General features: G+C 39.3%; 2 protein-coding genes across 2 annotated transcripts in view; one reads left to right on the top strand and one right to left on the bottom strand.

Annotated features, from left to right (window-relative positions):
* PDXDC1 (pyridoxal dependent decarboxylase domain containing 1) overlaps nucleotides 1-24,240 on the bottom strand; it is a 104,550-nt gene that overhangs the window by 50,748 nt on the left and 29,562 nt on the right. The gene's annotated exons all lie outside the window — the stretch shown is intronic.
* Nucleotides 1-24,240, top strand: part of BMERB1 (bMERB domain containing 1) — a 51,648-nt gene that overhangs the window by 3,846 nt on the left and 23,562 nt on the right. Inside the window, exon 2 of the mRNA XM_061379420.1 lies at nucleotides 19,860-19,983. Coding sequence (XP_061235404.1) covers nucleotides 19,860-19,983 — 124 coding nt within the window. The remainder of the gene's footprint in view (nucleotides 1-19,859; nucleotides 19,984-24,240) is intronic.

Genomic DNA, 24,240 nt, shown 5'->3' with positions numbered 1-24,240 from the left:
AGGATACTCTTGTATGTATTCCTATGCTCCTCTGCTGAGCCCTGAGAGTGGATCGAACACTGAAAATACGTACTATGCGGTTGCATTTCTTGGCAGCAGGGGAAGGTGGATGGCTTCTATCTATCTGAAACATTTCCTTTTCAAGACTGGTTTGTTTTAGAAGTACTGTTATCCACAGAGATGGTCTTGCAGCTTGCAGAAACTTGAAAAGGTAAAAAGAAAATGACCACAGATTGCAATAACATAGTTAGTAGTCCTGTAGCCAAGTCATCTTTTCTCTCTGGTGAAGGAAGAATGAAGAAAAAGCATTTATACCCTGATTATGGCTGCTTGCTTTATCTAATCTACTGGGAACTGCTTGCGTCACCTTTAAGACTTGATTTCATTGACAGAATAGCTACATCTTAGAATGGGATCTAGCTCATGATGTTTTAATGTTGCTCAGTAACATTTTATAATAATTTGAAAAATTTCTGTTGCAATATTAAAAAATCAATTGAGTAGCAACAGAGAAACACATCTGTCTTGCATAGCAAAGCCTGCACAGTGTGTCCTGTGACACCTGTCATTCCAGTCACCATTCAGTAGTTAGGATGGGTTTGTATTAATCACAGCCTCTGTGTATTAATCATAAAGTAGGTAAATGTCAATTTATTCTTGAATTTTGTGTCAGCTTCCTAAAATTTGGAGATTTAATAGCTCTCTGTATATCTAGTATAGACAGTATGTTGGTTCCTGTAAGACAGCAGGGCACTGCTGTGTTATTCATGCTGGATCAGTCCTAAGTAACTGTAGAAAAGCAAACTTACTTAGACTCTAACAAAGGTGGACCCAGCCCTGGTACTTGGTGAGTGTCCTCATTTTTCTCTCTTCTGTGTTGCTTCATAAGAGTGAAAGGTGACTTGTGTTGTCTCACAAGACAGGGAAGGAAAAGTGATTAGGAAGTTGCAGTGGTGCTCGGGGCTGCCAGGTCAGAATCTACAAAGCAGTGCTGGGAATTCAGGAGTTCTCGGTACAAGGGAAGAACTGGGACTCACAGGGGGCTGAAGTTTACTTCACACTACCCACAGTTAAAACCAGACCTGCATCAGTTGTAGCTGTTTCTGTCATCTAGTAGTTAAATATTCAAACACATGCCTTCTTCCGTAATACCCTGCATGTTGCACAGACATCCACAAACCCACTTCAGGGCTTTGTGTAACACCTCTCCAGTCAGTCAGGAATGCAGTATGACCCTGCCTATTGCGCTGTCGTGATACTGGCCCCCAGTCTCATCATGCCTCCGCTCTGATTTACGAAAAAAACCCCAACCCACCCACACCCCCCCCCCCCCCCAATTTCTATAGTATATATAGCCCAGCTACCACTGCTGTTCCTCCAGAGTGACACCTTTGTGTTACTGTTAATCATAGAATAGTTAGGGTTGGAAAGGACCTTAAGATCATCTAGTTCCAACCCCCCTGCCATGGGCAGGGACACCTCACACTAAACCATGCCACCCAAGGAGGCTCTGTCCAGCCTGGCCTTGAACACTGCCAAGGGTGGAGCATTCACAGCTTCCCTGCGCAACCCTTTCCAGTGCCTCACCACCCTAACAGTAAAGAATTTCTTCCTTATACCCAATCTAAAATTCCCCTAAACTGTCCATTGTATCTATTTCAGGCAATCAAACAGACAAAACAGCTAAAGCTTATTCAGAATATCTATTAAAATAAGTGGGAAAGAAGCTAACTGAAGGATATACACAATTTCATTTCTTTTTCTAGAAGCAGCAAGTCTGCTGGTTTTATGAAAGTCTGAAGACTGTTTTCAATAGAGAATGTAATTAATATTTGTTCCATGTCTCCATTAAAATAAAAACCTGTAAAATTTTTGAAGAGTGACCAAGAAATTCAAATGTGACAATAAAATACTAGTAGTGAATCTCACACCTTTAAAAAAAGTATTTGGCAAAACGTAATCAACGAAGGTAACTGATTCAAAGGATTGTGCCAGTTCTGGATTGTTTCTTGTTCATAGTTATTAATGTTAACATATTTATATTGTAGTTCAAGAAGAAAAGCAGCCTGTGTCTGATCTGTGAAACCAAGACAGAACTTCCACATTAAAAAACAGAAGGGATTTCTAGAAAATATGGAGATTTTTTTTCTACAAAGCAGTTGTAAAACTCACCTGTTTTAATGGTAGTCTGAGGGCTCTAAAATGCAGCTTAGTGTTTCTGTAAGTCACTGGCGATTTTGGCCAGCATGATACATGCAACTTACCTGCATTTTTGTTGCTTATGTGCTTTTACACATACTACATCCTGATCTTTCTCCTGCAAAATACGTCTTAAATACAGAACCTACCACTTAATAATCTTCACCTGGTCATTCCTGCATCACCTGTAACTCATAGAGGAAGGGTGTAGCTTCACTTTGGCTTACTTCACAGTCAGGAGAATGATGTAGAGTGAGACTAATCCAGTTTATACTAACTACATACTATCTCATTTTTCTAATTCTTCCTCTCGCAGCTGGGTGCTCCAGGCAGGTGCTGAGACAAAGGAAGAAGGAAAAGGGAGAACTGGAAATACTTTAGTGCCTCAAAGTGCACTCCTGCTGAAATACTTGCGAACAATGGGAGGACCTGTGACCCTTAGAGCAGCTTCTTCAGGTGCTATTTCCTGTTGGTCTCCCAAGTCCAATTCTGTAGCACATATCCCCATAGAAATATACTTTCCTATCTGGTGATAGAAATAAAATCAGTTAATGGGTTACCCTTGCCCTGTAGTCTCCCTGTTAATTTGATGATTTTGTGCCCTTCACTTCCTTCTCTAGCTGTGGCCTATGTGTGGTCAGGGTTTCCCAACAAAAAGTGCAGCTAATTTACTCCCTAACTTGTGCTGTAGTTCTGAACATAAGTGTGTGCTGACTATATCCTCTGCAGTCCAACCTGTGCTACAAAACAAAGACAAATGAGAAAAACTACCACCAAGCCCCCCCCCCAATCTAATCAAAGCCAGAGGGGCTGAATGTAGCAGAAGTCTGTCTAATTCTGAGTAGGAGCTGTCTTGCAAAAAAGATGGTTAACCAAAAAATGGTTATTATGGATCAGGATCTTACTGCTGCATACCTACTTGCATATGTCAGCAAAGACATTTCTCTTGGCTGAGATACTTGTAAATCAGAGGGTTAATGACTTCCAAAATCTCTGTGCCCAGCTTTGTTTGCTAGGCATGAAATAAACACAATGTGTAATACAGTGTCTACATTTAAACCAGTGCTAACCAATAATTGCTGGAAAAGTTACAGCTGAGGCTAAAGTGGCATATTTGTGACTGTCGCTCATGAATTTTCCTATTTCCTTTAAAGATATTTTACAGAAGAAATGCATTAAACCTGGAAAGTAGGACACTTGGAACTACACACATCATCTCTGCTGCTGGTAGCCTATGGGATTATGGGCTCAGTCTGTGTAATTTCTTTGACTACATTTGATAATTGATCCCTTAGTTGCACAGCGTGTTTTAATCACAGTAACTGCTTGTGAGAATGTGTGTGTGCGCCTGTGTCAAGTGTGCTTTGGGTGCGTTATAAAGCAGGATTGAAAACATACATTCAGGATTGGGCATGTGCTGCAAAATACTGTGTATTGTGATTGAAGTTTATAAAGTTTTCTTGTAGTTACTGAGCACCAGAAAGGTTAGAACTCAGCACTCTGTAATCCTAAATCCCAAAGTGCTTTTCCTTTGTAGCTGAATATGTTCTGTTTTCATAGAAGCCTTACTTAGTAAAACAGTCCCAGAGACTCAATAAATAATCATAGAATCATATGCTAATTTATTTCCATGAAACATGTTCTGCTGTCTAACTACATAAAAGGCATAGTATAAATGCATTCAGAATTCAGAGATGAAAAATATATGCTTGGAGGGCAAACTATGAGAAATCAGGAGGAGTATTCTTGGATAATTATCTTAGTTGCCCTTCAGGATCAGCAGAGAAACATGAATCAACATTGTGTCAGTTCATAAAGGGCAAAATATTTGAGAAAATAATTCAAAGAGAATTTGTCATTAAATGAGGATGAATGATTTTCAGTGAGACAAGCTGCTCACTGCGAAAGCCTAATGATTGCAAACACTACTAAATTGCAAGAGGTGATTTGTTATTGTAAGAATATCAGCAGTGTTTAAGGATCTTTTTATTGCCCTCCCTCCACCCAAACCTTTACTGATTAGAGATTTAAAGAGGTTTTGAACAGACACATTTGGTTTTTATATACAGATAAAAATGGAACAAAAGATTCTCATTATAAAGTGGTTTAATGGTTTTGTTCCTCTCTTGGAGAAAACAACTCCAAAAACAGAAAAGAAGGGAATCTGGGGGCTGTGTCAATTCCATGAGGACTCTCCTGGGGATCTGTGTCAGGCTGCCCAGTGAGTTTGGTATGTCTGCCCTCACTTCTCACTGGGTACCTCCTGCAGAGCCCTGGCAAACAGCAACAAGCATTTACTCCCTGAAGAGCCATTTGCACTTGCACTGGGTACTGGCAATGCCATTTCCATTTCCTTGTCTCTGAGCAGTGAATCATTAGCTAATACACTGGAGCCCCTATGGTGAACGGCTGTTCTCAAACTATCCTGTTTCACAAGAGAAGAGGAATTCACAGAAATGCACTTACGTGTTTGTGCCACCGCTCTACTTATCCAATCTGTAGTTTCTCTCCTCTCATCTTCTACCATGGATTCTCTTACAACTTCCTCTGGGCACTGTGCCTGGGAGGGGACTGAAGTTACTGCAGTTTGGCAGACTCTTTAGACAGAGACATTTTCCTTCAGGCTGATACTTGGCTGGAGCACAGAGTATGTGGGATGTGATAGTGAAGGGTATAGCCATGGAGTTTTGAAAGCCAGTAAAACCAAGATCCATTTGTCTCTGGTGTGAAACATCTTGCCATTACAAGTTTCTTTCTCATTCAGAGAGAAGGTGACAGCCAGCTAGCCATTTGTCCTGGGTATAGATCAAGACTGCTGTACTGACTTCATTGTCTTGCCTCTGAGACCTCTAGGGAGGCAGTCAGTTCAGCCTAATGCCAGTTGTGAAAAGAAAGTATTAGCCTATTTAAAGAAAACTGAATTGAAATTAGGAATGCAAAAGCAGTTACCTTGGTGAAAACAGAGGTTGCTAGAGAATGACTCCACATCCACAGATGAAAGGCAAGTGCTTTTTTTTGCCAACTGTCATCATCATTTTGTGTGAGTTGAAGAGATGGAGCCCTGTTCTGTTTCACCTGAGCATACACTGCAAAAAAAAAAAAACCAAAAAACCAGCTGGTTTTGGCTCAATGGGCTCTGGCAATTTCATCTTCTAAGGAAGGGCACAGCTTTTGCCTGTGGCTGCCTGGCAGCACTGGATGCCTCATACACTGGAGGACAAGATCCCAGTATGATTCTCTGCTGCCTGGCCTTCCGCTTTGCTGTCAGACTGTATGCTTTGTGTACATAGGAATAGCATCATTCGTCCTCCATGGAAATTACTAGTCTTTTCTCCTATGAAATGTGAAACACCTTTTTTCTTGGCTTCTGAAGAGCATTTTCTTAAAATTTAATTACTTGCTGTAGTGGGAGTCTGTTGAGTGAACCCATTTCTTTACTATCTGAAGCAATTCTCCATACCAGTATCACTTTGGCCTTTACTGGATTGGACTCATATATTTATAATATTTATCCACTGGTTTTAAAGTTGCCTAAAATTACCTAGCAGCATCTGGGAAGAGGTTTAGGGCATTGTTAGAACATTGTTAGAACACTGTTATCAGAGAATCACATTTGGGGGAGGGAAAGAAGACAAACAAGCTTCCTGGTATGTGGCTGGATCATTTCGAAGGAGAATATTGTAAAGGTATGAAATTTAGAAGTGTCAGTGGCCGCTTAACTATTATTTCACTTGAAGCACATGCTGCTCTTTATCAGTTGATGCTCATAGGAAAAACCATAAAACCACATATTCCTAAAGAGGTTTTGCAAAACTTTTGAGTCTGAACTTTTTGTTGACTTTTTTCTTTCTGAAACAAAAAAATATAATGAAAATAGGAAAAGTCTTTATAAAATACCAAGCTAAATAAGCTTTAAGAACGTGAACATTAGCTGTAGCTGGCACTGTTACAGCATTTGAAACTTAAATTCTGATGTTTACAGGGTTGGAATATGACTCTAGTGAGGAATAAAATGGAAAGCCACAGGGTGTTTCCTTTGACCTCTGAGCAAAATGACATAAATAAATGAACAAGTAATGTGTGTTTCTTAATGTTGCTTTTTAATTCTCATCACATAAGGTGAGTTGATGAAGCATGAATTGCTTTTCTTGGAGCGTGGCTTAAACCCAGCTTTGCTCCAGCTGGGAATGTGCATTGACTTCAGTGGAAGCTCTGCTCTAGGAAAGGTTCCACAGTAGCTGTACCAGTTTCTATTTACAGCCTTCTGATAGCGCTGTATCTCATGCAGGGCTCTGGCAGTGCTGGGGATGGAAACCCCTTCCTGAGTTTTCCTGACTCCTGGCAGTTTTCCTGAGCCAGACTACAGTAGCTTCTTGCAGATAAAGGTGTAACCCAGTGCCACTGACTGAAACTCACAGTGAAGGCTTTAGGGTCAGACCTTGAAGGCAATTTTGCCTCATTTTTTGTGTCTCCTTTTGGATCCATTTTCTCATAGGAACAGCTGTCAGATCATACACTGTACGAACTTTCTCACCAGGCTGCATACAGCTGCATATTATCCCTATTCTCTGAAGGACAGACTGCCTTAAAGTGCACAGGGCTGTATTTTCAATTCATAACATGATGGGAAAAGGTAAAAAGGAATATGCAAAGGCAACGGTAACTACATCATTAGCATCATTATTTATCTGAATGTAAACCAGGTTTTCATCTCTCACAGGTGTCTCTTTGTTATGCATTCCCCCACCCCCTTGGTGTGAAGGCATTAAACAACAGATACCAAGAGCTACACACTTTAAATAGTAGCAATTCATGTATCTTTTGCACTAGCTTTAAGACAATCAGAGAGATACCAGAAAAATATCCCCTGCTCTCACAGATCACACCTCTAGAAATAGGTAACTAATAGTGTTTGGGTGGGGACTCTAGAGAGAGAGGACAAAGGGGACTGGTGCTTGTGGTGTAAGAAGCACTGAGGTACCTGGAGGCAGTTAGTGATAAGCATGGTCCTTTTTATTTCTGTATTTATCAAATGAACAAAGTATTCAGCAGAGATGTGACAGTGGTACTAGGACAAGAATCAGGGCAGGAGGGGAATACTGAGGCCTATTTCAAGGCTTGACTACATTTTATTAAATTATCTCCATATACTACCATGGGGTTCTGATCAAGATGGATGCTAGAGCTCTTGTGCTGGCTCCAGCAACATTTTCCACTACATTAATTATTGTCTTTGGTACTACAGACATGGTGTGCTAGAATGAATGACTGAGCTTAATTTATCTACTGTCCTCGATTCCTCCTCTCTTTACTGCAGCTCCTCTCTGCCTCTTCTGCTAAGTATGTTCATTCAGATGAAAAAAGAACACAGTTACGACTCAAACCACAGCAGTCCTACTCTGGGGTTTGTGTATGCAAAACTGCAGTGATTTGAGGACTGGGCAGGCAATACCTAATGCATGTAAAACACTCTGAGCTTGTGTAGTCCAAGTTATGTCTGTTCAGCAGACGTATATTACAGGGGTGCTGAAACTTCAGGCTAACTCCTTATCAGAAATAAAGAGCATGCCTGAGAGCTCTTCCAACAGGAACCTTAGCTGGAGAGAGCTTTTTTTCAAGCATCTTCCTGTTTTTATTTTGTTGCAGTGATTTCATAATTGCTGATGTTTTTTCCTCAATAATTGTTAAGAAATTTTATTGTGTTTACCTTTTATGTAGAATAGTCTGGATATAAAATACCTTCGTAATAATTTCTTACAGCAAATAAACTTACAGCACTTAGTTTCATCATTTTAAAATTATGTGGCTAGTCACAACAGAGTAAATCTAATGTAACTATTTTCATGCTGGGAAGGTGCGGTACCGCTCTGTTGCAAGCAATTAAAAACTGTCTCCACATACATAGGTATTTACATAAAAGAAAACATTGCCTTTGTAGTGTGTTTTCATTCACTCTGCACAAAGGAGAAAAGACATTTCTTAGAAGTCAAATAATTTTTTATAAGCCATTCATTGCCCTTCACAGGAGTTAAATATGCAGGAAGCAGGACACAGAACTCCTTCTCATAGAATAGCCTTTTGATAATTTCCCCAGGCTTTCTTACTCTGTGGTAGAAAGGCAGAATATCCCATCTAGAAACTGTTTGTATCTACTAGAACAGTCAGAATTCTCATGAGTTACTAGGTTTGATGGAAAGTGCTCTGCTACAAACAGTAGAGAGAGTTTTCTGTGCTATCCAAGAAGACTGGATAAGAATGAGAATTCTGTGGGCAAACCCAGAGCTTTGCCAGGTGTTGGTTAGGATAAGATGGGTGTTTGCTGGTGAGTCAAAGAAAGAAACAGGCAGCATTGAAGACAGTTGTTTTCAGATGTTTATATTTCTAAATGGATCAGTATTGCAGATGAGCTGAAAATTGTGCAAACTGATGCAAATAAAACAGCATGAACTGTTTGCAGCAATACTTGAGTATTAGTTTATACCCCAGTCAGCACCAACAAAAATTAGGTCAGAGATAATTCAGAAAAAAGGTTAGTAAAAATGAGACTCATCAGCAGAGGCTTCTTTAATCCAGGAGGTGATTAACTTTGCATAGTGACTTCCGAGGAAACAACTACAAAGATCTTATCCTTCCCCTCCTCCCAATAAATTCCCATTAAAAATGAAAACTTGTGAACAGAACCTAAAATTGCAAACAAAAGGTAAATCTATTACTTAATCCTGTAGAATTCACTTAAATCACACTTCTGTAAGATCTATTACTAGTATGCTAATAGCGACATATATGAACACTGGTCTGAAAAAGGTTATAATGAGCATGTTTTATCTATTCAGTCTATCTGATAAGACTTCCTGAATAGAATCAGTATTATTTTCTCTGCTGGTTGGAAGAAGTTTTCATGTAACAACAGGGGAGATGTAAACAGCTAATGAAATAGGAAAATCTTATTGTAGAGCCAAAGAATTGAACAGGAAAGATTACCTGAGGGAGACTGAGGAAGTAAAAAAGGAAGCAATTTAGTTTAATTCATTTTTAAAAACAACAGATTTCATGCTGGTGGCATCCCAATATTTTACTGAATGTGAAATCTGTTTCTAGCTCTTTTTGAGCTTATGTTTAATTCATACAGTGAATTTCCACTTAAGAAACACAGGAGTCTGGGCTGTTGGTTTTGTGGTGGCTGATTCCCAGAGATGTTTATGTTCAGCATATGTCAAAGATCTAGGCCTCAAGCTTTGTGATGTGGAGATGTAATGAAATCAGATTCTAATTAAAAAAACCACCCTATTAGCTTTTCTAAGATGTCCCTCTTCAGAAAACTTCTCATATAGAGATGTCCAACTTTGTACTGAGTATTTTTAACACACCTTGATTTTTGGAGAACAGTGAGATTTCTCTTCTGTTTCCTGCTGTGAGGGCATGAGGTCCCATATTACCTTGGTACTGAGAATTTCTGGGAAGCATTTTAAATGGGACACATTCCCAGGCTGGGTATATAATTAAGAAAATAATCTCTTAGGCTGTGATACAGCTGTGACTGTGATAAGAAACAGCATTTTGTTTAAGAACGTAAGTATCTCCCTTTCCATCCCAGAGCTGCCCATGAATACAATGCAGCAGTTAGGGGCCTCCATCTTCCCTAAAGCAGGCAGGTGGGGAGGCGTGAGGAACTGGCACAGCTGTTACTTTGTCCCTCTTGGCAGGTGCAAGTAGAAATGGAAATATAGAATCACAGAATCATAGAATAGTTAGGGTTGGAAAGGACCTTAAAATCATTTAGTTTCAACCTCCCTGCCATGGGCAGGGACACCTCACATTAAACCACGTCACCCAAGGTTCTGTCCAGCCTGGCCTTGAACACCGCCAGGGATGGAGCGTTATATGTATGTATATATGTACATAATATGTACAGCAATTTACTACACACCTTCTCCTGAGGCAGGAGGAAGCAGAGAGCACAGCTGGATGCAGAGCCCCTTGGCTGGTGTTCCTCTTCTCAAGCTCAGAGAAAAACAACCTCTGCACCAAAGCTGCTTGCTGTTCCTCGCAAAATCCAGGTCAGGCTGAGGCAGGCTGGACAGCAGTAATCACTTGTTACTCACAAACAAATGAGCTAAATCACCGAGTGTTCTGCAGGCAGCAACATACTTGAGGGCTAAAACAATACCATGCAAGATCGACTAACTTGTCTAATCTATAGAGATTTGTTCGTTTGTATATGTGTGTGTAGGGAGAGAGAGAAGAGAGAGACACCAGAAGAATAATAGGGTATTAGAAGAGGGTTTTGGTTTTAGACATACTGGGATATAGAGGGCACCCTTCCATCAGGTTAGGTTAGTAGGAGAATCACTGATATGAAATCCATGGTGGTACATCTCTAGAAAGAGGTGGAAAACTGCCACTGTTATTTCAGTTACAATGAGACAAATTATGCTGCTTGGTTTCAGACTGACATGTAATGTGGTCTAGGGGAAATTGCTTTCACACCTCACCTAAAGCCACCAGCCAAATGTGTGAAAAATCCTGTTGTCAGAGCATCTGGCAACAAGGAATGTGGTACTGATACCCAAACTAGAGTTTATTTAAAATTAGAAATAACAGTAGGAAGCCTGGAAAACATTCTTGCACAATTCAATTATGGTACTTTGTTAAGTCTATCATAATTCTCTGCAGACCTAATTATATGGACAGCTCTTATTTAAATCCCACTCAAAACCACTTAATCCTTCTTTATACACAACAGAAATGGCTGGATGAGATACTAGAGGCTATTTTGCAGATGGACTGTATTAGTCTTGAAGAGTGTTTGTGGCTCAGTTCAGGCAACGGGGATGGTGGAAACTGATGTGTGAAATGGTCACACCAATCACGATCTTGCCCTTCCAGTGTGCTGTGACTGCTCTGAAAAATTCCTGTGTGAGCAAGTCCTTTTCCTACTCAGTGTATCTGAGACACTGGTAAAGCAGCTCTGTGCTCCTAGGCTTTCATGTCTGATGTGTGGTAGGAACTGAGATGATCGTAAGACGGCTACTGAGCAGTCACTTGCAGACCAGTTTCTGTCTGAAGGCATGAGCTGTAGTGACCTTATTACAGCGACCATAAAGAGAAAATAAAAACAAAATAAAAAAAAAAAAAAAAAGAAAAAGTATTCAATTTCAGCTGCGTGCAGAATCACATGTGAATCCACAAATACTGTCTCTGGGGTTTCTTAATTCAATGGCACCTGAGTTTAAAAATGATTTTATAAAAATACATTAATTCCAAACTCCCTTTTCTGTTTTCATGATTCAGTTTTCCTTCATTTTTATGCATTTGTCATTTAATAGGTTGAAGAGAGCTGTGCAACTTCGTTATCATCAACTGTAATGGAAATTGGCTGGGGCATGCAAATTGGCTAGAGAGAGCCTTGGGATCAACTTCAAAATAGCAAGGTTAAGCCTTATGATTGAAGTGTCAAAGCCCCTAAGGGTTTTCAAGACTCAATCTGTGAGTGTCATTAGAGGAATTTATGATAGTGGTCATACTTCCGCTTACCCTGAATTTATTTAAATAAGAAGCACTTCCTGCAAACTTCACCTAAAAAAAATATCTGTATTTTTGACTATTACAGCACAATCAAATCAGGCCTGGGGCTTTTATTTCATTGTTTACGGGAAGACTTTCACAGGAAGTTGTATTTATCTCATATTTCCAAAGAAACATTTAGTCCAATATTAAGTTCTGGTTCCTTAGGCATTTATTGCTGGGAAAGCTGGAATTCTGTTTCCTAATCTGTAAATATGTTTTGTATTAGTTTTTAAACTCCTGCCAGAGGTGTTACACTGAGGAAGAATCTTCCCTCTTCCGCTAAAATTGACTATTAGGGGACTACCCAGGGTAATGTGAATCACAGATCAAAGACATGATATGAAAATAGAGAAAGCTAGTAGAACTTACTGGTGGAAAATAGCTACATGTAAATCATAATGATAGTGCTGTAAACCAACACCAAATCATATATGGATTTACAGCTAGAAAAAAATTATTATAGTTACAGATAAGTGGGTAGCAAGTTGTCCTATTGTACTGAGTCAGTTCCTTGCATAGGCAAACACCCTTAGTTGCAGGTGGAAGAGTATGAAAGCAGATATGGTGCACTATCTTGCAGTGATAGTTTAATTTGATCGGATGGATCCTTCATACATGGAGAAGGAGTCTGGAATGTTTGTGTAGGCAGTGTCTGACTGCAGAGGACACTGCACCTCAAAACCCCTAAATCCTACCTTTAAAAGTAAAGCCCCAGATAATGGTCAAATTAATCTTTTCTACTTGATTACACCCTCTTGCCATTTTAGACAATCATACAATACCTGAGCTTATTCACAGGACCTGTGTGGGGTTTTTTTCTCTGCAGAATGAAACCAGGCCCTTTAAGGATCATATGGTTAAAACAGTTTTGGTTCCTTTCCTCCAATATCTTATTCAAAAGACTGCTTCAGAATGTTACTGCTTTAGGTAGTTTTCAATCTAAGCTTATTCTTTACCTCTACTTAATTTGTCATTTAACATAAACAGTCCTTTCCTCTTAGCTAACCAGAACTTCGATCTTCACAAGTAAATGAGTACCACAGTTTTGACAGCATCAAAAGTCAGGAGAATGCTGAAATCTGAAAGCTTAAGGTGCAAGATAGAACACATGGAATTTATCATCGAAATACAGGTTGACAGTATAGATTTTAAAATACATTAAGTCTGAATATCACATTAAGTCCTATACATCACACTAGATTTCTGCAAGAACTCCACACTGGTCAGAGAAGGACGAACAACTATTGAGAGATGAACTGTTTTTTCAGGATATCATTACAACCTAAATTAAGTCTTCTATGTGCTGAACAGTTTCTTAAGACTAGAGTGATCTTTTTCCTGGGAGAAGTGTAAGATTAAAGGGTTGCATAATTACCCACTTAGGAAATAGTGACTGTCATAAACTGACAAAAGACAAAGCCAAGAATAATTACTGCTTATAAATTTCACAGGACAACAAAGAAGACAATTTAATTGAGGCTTTTTTTGAGAAGCAAGATCTTTGTAGCTCTTACCATTAAGAACTTGTGTTGGTATATAATCTTTAAATAGGGAATGAGGGCAGAAAACAGTCCCTAAATTAGAAAGTTGGAGCCATCACTTAATGCAAAACTTCTAGTTAGCAAAGTACTGAAGACTATCCTTAATCATCAATCCTTTGACTGCCTGAATGTCTATTTGTGCTTGAGAATATGTAGTTGAATTAGAAAACTCAAAACAGGATCTCTTTCAGGTTCAGTTTTTATACCAGCCTTTCTTCAGTGCAATACTACTTAATCTACAGAAGTATGGCATAAAAGATGCAAAGCCACTAAGAATCAATCTCATTTGGGCGCTGGGCAGGTACAGGCACTTTCTTACATTAGACATGAAAGAAGTCATTGTGTGCAATGCTTTGAGTCTGATACCATAGAAACCAAAAGTGCTTTGAAAGTTAAAGAGTTAATAGTCAATGCTCTGAATCTGGCATTTATATTTCAAAACAAATCTCAGAGTACAAAAGTCTGAAGTGGAAAAGAATAGACAGCTGCCAACAGGCTTTTTGCAAAGGTAAATAATGAACAGTAGAAGGTCAAAGCTTGAAGATATTAACATACAGGATAGGCAACTAGAAGAATCTTTTTAAGAGGCCCTTAAATATAGAACAGGCAGGGCAGTGATTCTGGAAGTGCAGCTGGCAATCACACACGGTGCTTTCTATATCCTCTGCTTACCTAATTTAAAAACAGGGTCATATGGTAGAGTGTTAGACATTTTTGAAGTGGAAACATAGGTTGTAATATGTCTAGAGTATAAATCTGTGATAATTAAAAAAAAGTATTCATGACCTGAACAAAATAAATCTCAGTATTTTAATTGTGACCACAGCTGGCTGGCTGAACAGATCTCCTGTCTATTAAATCAGATGATTTCATATACCTTGGAAGGAAATTATGTGGCAAATAGAATGATCTCTGGTGCATGTAGGAGTTTCACAACAGTTGAAACTTCTGCTTCCAGCGCTTTATGGAGAATTTAGTATTTTTGGAACTGCAAGGCTGCTCTGGATCCTCAGGCACTGATAGGAAACCAAGCCCTTTGCGCAGAGGCATTCATAGGAAACATACTGAATCCAAGATGTTATCCCCCGATTACTCTGAATGCCACTTCTCTGGCATTTTCTAGCAGACTCAGTTTTGTCAGGAAGTTTCTGTCCACCATTACTTGCAGGGACAAAGCACACCTAACCACCTGTGACAGATGGGGGCTCAGTCTGTGTCAGCATGAAGTGCATTTCATGGCAGTACCTGCCAGTAATTCCAAAATAAATATGTTGTTCAACCCATGGGGAAGTATTAATAGGGATTCAAAAGCTGTAACAGGCACAGTAGGAGAAGAAAAAAATATGGCTTTCTGCTAGAAGGAGAATTCAGCTGTGTCATCTCCAGCATTCAGTGCTATTGATGGCTGTGGAAGCACATCTAAGGATAGTAGAAACACCACTTTTTGCTACTCTTTTCTGGTAATAAAAAAACACTTTTTTCTGGTAATAGCCTCTGCATACTGCTATTGTCTTTAGAGATTACTTTTACCCCAGTGTTAAAACTCATCAGGTATGTGTGCTCCTCTTCCCTCAGTATAACCTACTACCTAGTTACTGAGGCCTAATAAAACCAGCAGGATTGTTCCAACTTTGACTAAATTGGCTGTCATCACCATGGCAGTCAGGTAATCTCCACACTGATACAATCTTATGCCAGTCTGCATTTTAAACTGCACAATGTTGCCTGCCTGTTAGGGAAGCCAGCAGCAAAATACACTGCAGCTGTTTGTATTGTGTTTAGCTATTGGCTATATTTATATGGTAATTCCAGCATAAAACACTGAATACCGTTCTACACACATGCCAAATTTAATCATTGTTAGGATTCACAGTAATGGAATGCTGCAGCAGGCTAGATTAGGAATAAGCAATTAGATGTAGGTTTTTTCTGCACAGGTTAGTTACTGGCTACTTGGCCACTGCATCTGGCTCCAGATGGGTTAAATCAAAGAGATATAAAAAACAACCAAACAGAAAATGTCCAAACCCAACTCTGGGCCTCTAAATACATTTGAGGCAACAGTAAAAGGTATAGTAGAAACCCTGGCTAGAAGACTAATTATTCAATGCCTCCAGGTGTCAAGCTATTGATAAACTACAGGAATCATCTCATTTTTTCACATGGACATTTTTACCTGGAATGTTTTGTAGTATAGCAGTTTATTTCTCTGCATTATGCAACTATTTCAGTTTCCACGAGTATGCTGGTTTTAAGTTGCACCATCTGGTTCTCTCTTCATCCATCTCCAACCTGTGCCTCTTGCTTACTTCTGCTTTGGCTCATCAACTAATAGTGGTCTTTAAAGTCTTGATTTTGATATACGAAACAGCGTAAAGAATGCACTTGCTGCACCGTGCTCTATTAGCGTTTAACATACTTCAGTGAACAAAGCATTGAGAACTTCACTGAATTCTTCAGAAAGCCCCAAAAGTGCTGACCCAGATTTGGAATAAAATTTAGCCATTAAGAGTATTTTAACAAGGATTATCTTGTAATTGGACAATTTAAGAGAGTGGAAATAGGCCTCAGATTTCTCAGTTTAAATCCAATCCAGGACAACAATGACTTAAAATAATTTTCAATGGAAGCACTGTAATTGAGGGTGCTGAGCAGCCAGGTTTGTTGCTGACTGGTGTCCACATTAAAGAAACCATGCAGCTGATTCGTACTGCAATCGTCTGAAGAATTTAAATGGAAGCAAAAATATGCATAAGTAGCTTCAGGTTTACCTCTTCAGTCCCTCTCATTATATGTAATAGCTTGATAATTTTATTTCTATATAGTAACTGTTTTCATGCCAGTACCTTTTTGTGCATACAGTAATGATGTTTTTGTCATCGAAAATTATCCTGGAGATTGCAGAGCAGACACAGTAGTTCCATCCTGTTACTGACTGTGACTTATCTCAGTGTATCTCCGCTTTTACGTTATGAATTTTAGCTCATAAGCAGAAACAGAGCTTAATAACAATATATGCTAAAAAAAAAAAGTTGAGTGATACATGCCTCCTTTAAATAATATTAAACATTTTGCCTTTTTTGCATGAAAAGGTAAGAGACTTCTGTGTGAAGCTGTCCAGAATCATGTCTCAAAGCACTAAATGTGTCGTTCATCACTGGGACAGAGCTAGAGCTTTACTCAAAGGCTTAATAATGTTAATATAGTCTTTTCCAAGTGGTTTACATCCCAGGAGCTCAAACTCTTTTATGAAAAATAATTAATTATCTTTCAGCATAGCTTCTGTCAGGTAGGCCAAACAGTTATCCACAGTTATTAGAAGAGAAATTCAGACACAAACAGGTAGGTAATTTGTGGGGATCACAATGGTGAAGGTGGAAGGTGGGAATCCTGACCTGTGGCCTCTTCAGAGGCTTGTATTTCTGGAGTGTTCTCACACTTGTGCTCTACTATTTCAGGATTTCTGAGAACTAGAGTGTTTCACTTGTGCCTTTTTCCTCAAAGCCTTCCTTAAAAATGGCATATGCTTCAGAAGGGGCCAGGGTAGGAGGCATACTGTAGCTGTGTTGGGTTTATGAGACCTGTGGACTCACCTATATAAAGGAATTGGCAGCTCTCAAAGGAGCTCATTTAGTCTTCAGCTTTTAGGATGGGAGGTTTAGAAAAGCTGGAGATGGGATGCAAAAATGATAACATTTCTTAAAAGTGCACAGGTGAACATGTATAAAGTATGGATTGAATTCAGTTATTTCTCCTGGAAGACCATGCCTCCCCCTCTGGAACTGGCTTTTAACCTCTTCCAGCACTCCTGAGTCTCCGCATTCAGTTCTCTGTATCCTTGCCTTCAAATTTCTTCCCATTTTAACTGCTTAGTCTGCTTTTTCCTCTCAGAGTTCCCTTAGTCAAGCTTTGGCCAATCCTCTCTCCAGTTTGAGATCTCCATGAGAATTAATCACCTCGCAGTATGTTCACAGCACATGTACTGATAAACTATGCCACTCCTTATCTCTGTTATTCTAGCTACATGTCTAAGTTTGCAGACAAGTTGTGAACTAATCCCTTACAGTTCCTATATTTATTTCCCTCCACTTGCAGACTTGTGGTGCCTTGATTATATTTTTGATTCTTTTGAAAACATTGCATAATTTTGGATAGCTTTTAAAAATATTTTCTGGTTCAAGCACACGTTGAGTGGGATGTGAAGGAGAATCTGTCACTGTTCTGCAAGAGGTCAGACTAGACTATTGCTTGTCACAGAAATTCTTGTGTTGACTTTAAGCATATATTTAGGATGTAAGGCTTGTTCATGATTCCCCTCCTGAATTACTGAAATCACAGTATGATGGCTGATCTCATCGAAGGGTAACACAGGGGCATCTACAGCTTGAGTTGCAGACTGGAAATAAGACAGTTACTTCCCCACCCCGTTTTCTGAGCTCAAATACTAATTTTAAAATACATATGTACGTGTAATATATTTGTGCCTTGTTTTTCTGATTACCACCGTTATTGGCTTTAACTCATGGTAGCATCAGAATGACTTCCTTCCTGCTCCACATATTTTTGGAAACTAAATTTGCTCCAAAGCCAATTATGCTGCAAGCAGTTAAAATAACTCCAGAACCTCAAAAAGCAACAAGAGGCAAAACTATACTTAGAGAATCTTTGTTCTAGTTTCTTTTAACTGATGCCTGATAAACATCTAGTGAATACTGAATTACAATTCTGCCATCTGTTACACATAGCACAGCATGTTAGGTACTTTGCTATGAATTTCAAGACTTTGCTATGGCTCCTCATTCCCACACATGTAAATAAGGGTGTGAGGGGAAAGGTGGGGGCTGGATACAGTCCCTAAGGCATTTTCAGTTGTGTTCAACCTTCCTCAAACAGATCTAGGATTCAAAGGTTTTTAGGTTCTATTTCGATGTCTAAGTTAGTGACTGGAATTTGAAAAGACCCATGTGCTTTGCACTGTGAAGTTAGCCATTGATGACAGCTGGAACAACACTTTTTAGGACATCCAGGCCACACCTCAACTAAATATACCTCAACAAACACGATTTCTAATAGGAAAATCCATCTCCTACAGGCAGCAGTTGTGTGTTCAGACACACAAGGTAAGCCTTATTTTGCCAACCAGTTTTGCAATTTGAGTTTTAAAAGCAACCACTGAGAAATGGTTGCTCTGTCATGAGAGACATTTCAAAATCTGTCTCACTTTTTTTCCTCGAAACACTGTTATCTTGAAAAAAAAAAAAAGTGTTTTTTTTAACATTTATTTGCTCACCTTCTTAATTACGAAGTAAAGCCAAAACTTTCAGACAGTATGAGCAGGATAACTTTAAAAAAAGTATGTATTTTATATATATTCATAGAATTTCTTTATTTTGCTTCCATTTTGGGAGAACAGGTCTTTGTGAACTAAGCTCATGCAGAGGCTGTGTTTATTGAGATTTTGTAGTTTCATTCCTACTCCAAGTTTCTGTCAGAAATTCTTCTCAGCTGTTTCTGCTTAGTCTGTCATGAGGGACTTCAGAATTTGTCTCCTCTTAATTAACTGAATAACTTTGATGTTTTTTGTCTCCTGTTTTGTGCATAATCATGCGGAGTATGCTTTGACCTCTCTATTTTCCTTTTATAAACCAATCAGCTGAAAGAGGCCTGCTTTCCAGAATATGTCTCCATTTGGGTACCAAAGCATGCAGGCACTCTATTTTTTTGTCTCTAAATTCTTGTTCAATGAAGGCCAAGTATAGGGAACCCTTGGAATAAGGTTTTCCAGAGGCCTAGTTGCCTCTTGACAAATCCAGCTTCTATAAATAGGTTCCTTCTCCCTTCAGTAAGCACAATTCATAACTCTGTTTCTCTCTGGATTAGAATAGATAATACATCAATTACAGAGAAATAATCATAGAAGGACCCTGGCATTATCAATTGCCAAGTAATTTCTACAAAGTGCTATTTGTCTTCTCACTGATTCCAGTGCAGTAGCGAGAAACATTCAGCATCTCAAAGAACTAGGTCCTATGTCACCTCTCATCACACCCTTGCCCTTCTCTAAGTGGGTTTAGCTGTGAGTCAAGTTGAGAGGATGGAATGGCATGAAGAGTTATAAAAATTAAAGATGGGAAACCCTCACCAGTTTACATTGCCTGCACTTGCACCAAAATAGGACTCTAAAGAGTCACAAGTAATGGCTTTGAGTGAGTTTTGTAGCCATCTATGGCTGTTCTTTCAAAGTATGTAGTGATACCAATTAAGGAACTGTAGCTATAATTATATATTGAGTTAGGATTACTTAGAGGTACATAGATTCTTACAGGATAAAAGTCATTGGCTTACAGGATCTTTCACTTCAAAATGGTTAGATGGAAAGTAAAAAAGCAAGACAGTAGAGAAACGACTCAACATAGCATTTAGCTAGAATATTCTTTACTACTTGCATTAATTACCCCATTGTCAGATAGTTCTCTGATTAAATTTACACTCATAAAAGAACCTATTAAGGTAGTTTGACTAGTTTAACCCAGTTTCTCTGCTTTCACACAGGTCAACTTGACATCATTTCAATGGCTGAAACAACAATGATGCCCGAGGAAATTGAGCTCGAGATGGCAAAGATCCAGAGACTTCGGGAAGTCTTAGTCAGAAGAGAATCGGAACTCAGGTTTATGTAAGTGTCAATACTTCTGGGAAAACGCTATGCAAAATTAATCAAAATAGGAAAGAATACTATTTAGAAGACTTTTATCTGCTTGACATTTTAAAAGGAAGAAAGATAAAGAGCATTCCGTTTAGGTGAATGCTTGCAAAATGCCACTGGGAAATTATTTTTGTAGTTGCAAAGGAAATTACCTTTTTTATTTGGCACCATTTTTATTCAGTATGATTTGCAGAAGACATAAAAGGGATCTATTTCTTCCAAAAGGAAACTTCAGCAAAGCACATGTCTACAAAGCATATTTTTATACCTGACGTCAATCTTTATGGGAGGGATGTTTGTCTGAAGAAAATATCAACAGGTAGGGGATTTGGAGCTTCCACAGTCTGACCTCATTCAGGCTTTATTCCTCACTTCATTAGTGGTCTTAGAGAGTTCATGTCACAAGAGAGCACACTGTGTTCTGGACTAATAGCATCCATGATTTGACATTTGTTAAATAGAAACCATTAAGTTATGAAAACAAAACACATTTTGGTATATCAAATTAAGTACCAATACTTCAAGAGGGATTTTTCAAAACTGGCAAAAGACATAGGAGCCTCATTTAAGGTTCATGAGTAGGAATCTAGTTATGATGAAGAAGTCAATGGGGTTTACATTCCTAAATCACTGAATTTAGAAGACCAGGACCTATTAGTAATTAGTACATTATTTTGAAGCCCAATCTGTCTGTGAGTACCTGGGGTCAGAAACTAATACATTTGCTGACAGGCTAAGAACCTCAGCAGATTTAAAACCTGCTGAACCCAGACCCTTGGCATTAATGAAGTAGTCTGAAAAAAACTTGCTCTCTTCTCTCTTTAAAATACAAAGATAGGACTGATACTTTAACCCTTGCACCTGGAGGTTAATTTCAGTGCCCTGACTTGCACTACTAGAGGTTGAAAGCCTCACCCTCAAACAAGCACAGATATCTGTCTGTTATCCCAGAAGACTTCTAGCCCAGAATCACTGCTTAGGTACTTTTGGAAATAAGGACTGGTGACAGTGATGCTGGCCTTTAATAATGCTGTAGTGGTACAAATAAAAGGAAAGGTTTTGTTACACCTGCCCCTGGTAGTCAAATACTACTTGGTTATTGGCTTGTACATAGATTTAATCCATAAGAAGCCTCATCTTGAACCCTGCACTTTTCTTGGTATTTTTTATATCAAACAAAAGACTGAAGCTGTCCCAGTAAATGAGAGCCATGGTGGACATCTGCTTGTCATTGTTTTGCATGCTCTTCACTTGTTCTGTTTGTTCTTGTATCCAGTCTGTTCTTTTCATTTTCCCCATGCTCACACTCGTGACACTCTTTACTGTGTATTGCCTAGCAGGTGTTTGAGGGAGGAATTTAACACAGAGGAGCTTGCTTATTGAAAATGGACTATAACTGACATTTGTACTGTGCAACAGTACTCTTCCTGCATTAGATGTTGTCCAAAAACACTCTGCTTAGAGCTACCTGGGAGCAATCCCCAGCAGTTCACTGGCTGACTGAGGAAAGCTGTTCTGAGCATCAGTCTCCACTAGGTCTGCCCCTTGTTATTAGCAAAGCAGACAAGTGCAGGCAGCAACTGCCAGAGATGGCCCTACTTGTTTTGTCTTTTTTAACTCATGGAAAGCTAAGCTTGTTGCTGCTGCCCCTGTCTTCAGCAAGAGGAACTGAGATCTGTGCCACTGCCATAGACCTCTCATTCCTTCAGTGCACAGGACCAAATGACTATTTTTCTAGGGATATTCACAGAGATTTCTAGTCTGACTGCTCACTTCTCTGTGGCAGAATATCCTGACACTGCTCATTAATCCTTGAGGGAGTTAAATTCAGTTTGTTAACACCACTGACTGAAATGGTAGTATGGCATCTGTCTCTGCACTGGGACTCCACTTGCAAACCAAGACTGCACTGATTATGAGTTTTCAAGCTTCCCACCTTTCTAAGCTCATTTACAACAGGCAGGTTCTTCATACGGGCTCATCAAGTGTGAAAGAAAAAGCAGTCTCTCTCACCCAGCAATGGCCTCCAGAATGAGAACATGCTTCCATTAATAGTTCTTAGGAGTCCAGTAGATTGTCTGTTTGACATTATCTCAGCTTTTAAAATGTTTTTACATTTTATTCCTGACAAGTGAAAAGCATGTTGCTAGTGATGCCCAAGTAATAGAGCAGCACCTGTTCTTTACTGCCTTTCACTCAGGGTAGTTTACGCTGACAGAGGGCCTCAATTGAATTTGTCTTCAGTGACGAATGTCTTTTTATGAGCTCTTGCTGAGATTAACAGCACAGCTCACGGTTACATCAGTGGTACAAGTTTTGTATCCATTTAAGCAAATTACCTAAATTAATTCATAGACATATTGTAAAAGACTTTATACGTGGCCATGTTTGTCAGCTGTTTCCTGAAGTAATGCATTGCCAGTGTCTCAAGGCCAGAAAGGTCATGAATTTTAGTAATTGTTTTCTTCTGATAGAACTAGATGCCCCTATGAATGACCTATGCAACCAACAGCATGAAACTGAGCCACCTCAGACAGGCTTAAGGAAGACAACTTTGAACATGTAGCTGCTAACTAGCAGTACTCCTGTGCTCAGACCACTGAGTTCAAAACCAGCTTTAATGAGAGACAGATCTCTTTAGTTCTTGTACCTGCTTTAGCTTGTCATTCAACTGTAACAAAAGGATAAAACATACATATAGTGGTGGAGAAAATGTGTATGTTTCTATTCTCTTTTTTTTTTTTCCCCTCATGCTGTTAGCAACAGAGTAGAAATTCTCTTGAATTAAATTTGGCTTCTTTTAGTTCTTATAAAGGCATAAATATGATGAAATAATTCCATATCATTTACACATCCAGCCACAGCTTACATCTCTAGCTATGATTTTTAAAAGTGGTGTTCATTCTTCTCACTGTCTCTTTGTATGACTTTTTTATTTATATACATGTAGCCAGACCCTGAAGCTAGGATGTGGCTACTTTGTACATTGTAGCTGTGCTTTAAAAAACGAAACCCTAAAACTAAGGGAAATAAGCTGTAGGTCTTGTTCTCTAGAGTATCACTAGTTCTCATGGTGACCAGGGCTTCCTCCTGTTGGAGGCATACAGTCTCTCAGCTTTACTTACACAAACCAGCAATTACCACAACTCTTCACAGCACAGACACTCTGTTTTAACAGTATTCACACGAAACAACCCCACACTGCAAGCTAGACCTGTTGTTGATAAAATCAGAGCAGAGTTCTGGTGTCTTCAACATAAAAAGGACATGGATCTGTTGGAACAAGTCCAGAGGAGGGCCACGAGGATGATCAGGGGACTGGAGCACCTCCCATATGAAGATCGGCTGAGAAAGTTCAGCCTGGAGAAAAGAAGGCTGCGTGGAGACCTCATAGCAGCCTTCCAGTACCTGAAGGGGGCATAGAGGGATGCTGAGGATGGACTCTTCATTAGGGACTGTAGTGATAGGACAAGGGGTAATGGGTTAAAACTTAACCAGGGGAAGTTTAGATTGGATATAAGGAGGAAATTCTTTCCTGTTAGGGTGGTGAGGCACTGGAATAGGTTGCCCAGGGAGGTTGTGAATGCTCCATCCCTGGCAGTGTTCAAGGCCAGGTTGGACGAGGCCTTGGGTGCTATGGTTTAGAGCAAGGTGTCCCTGCCCATGGCTGGGGGGTTGGAACTTGATGATCTTAAGGTCCTTTCCAACCCTAACTATTCTATAATTCTATGATTCTTTCCCTGTCAGAGCAATGCAGGTTTAATCTATGAAAGGAGCTTGCTCTAAACCTGCTAACTTGAAATTACTGTTTTCCTTTAAGAAGACACACAAAGAAGATAGAGATGGGATAATAATAAAAGACACCCTTACTGATGTTTGGAACGGCTCTGTAACAAAATCTGTTGTTTTATATGTTATGTCAACATTTTGCTGAAACAAATGCAATAGTCAGAAAATAAGGGCATTTGGCAGAGAACTGCTCTAGGTTAGTGTATTAGCCAGAACAAAAACCCCCAAAACCAACCAGAACACACTCACCCCCACAAAACAACCAACAGAAACCTATCAAGGATTGGATGCTGAGCAGACCTGAATTTGGTTTGCATTTTTCACACTTCTGTGCATGAACCAGTAAAAACTTATCCTGCTAATATGTGACGTCATTGATAATGTAATAGTCTTTCAGGCAGTTCCCCAGTTGTGATCTGTATGGCATGTGTGTCTCTG

The sequence above is a fragment of the Neopsephotus bourkii genome, unplaced genomic scaffold, assembly GCF_033783945.1.
Source record: "Neopsephotus bourkii isolate Nb327-2 ecotype Australia unplaced genomic scaffold, CSIRO-AGI_Nbou_v1 NB_1770, whole genome shotgun sequence".
Lineage (NCBI taxonomy): Eukaryota > Metazoa > Chordata > Aves > Psittaciformes > Psittacidae > Neopsephotus > Neopsephotus bourkii.
The sequence above is the reverse complement of the archived record's forward strand: the minus strand, read 5'-3'. Positions and strand labels throughout refer to the sequence as shown.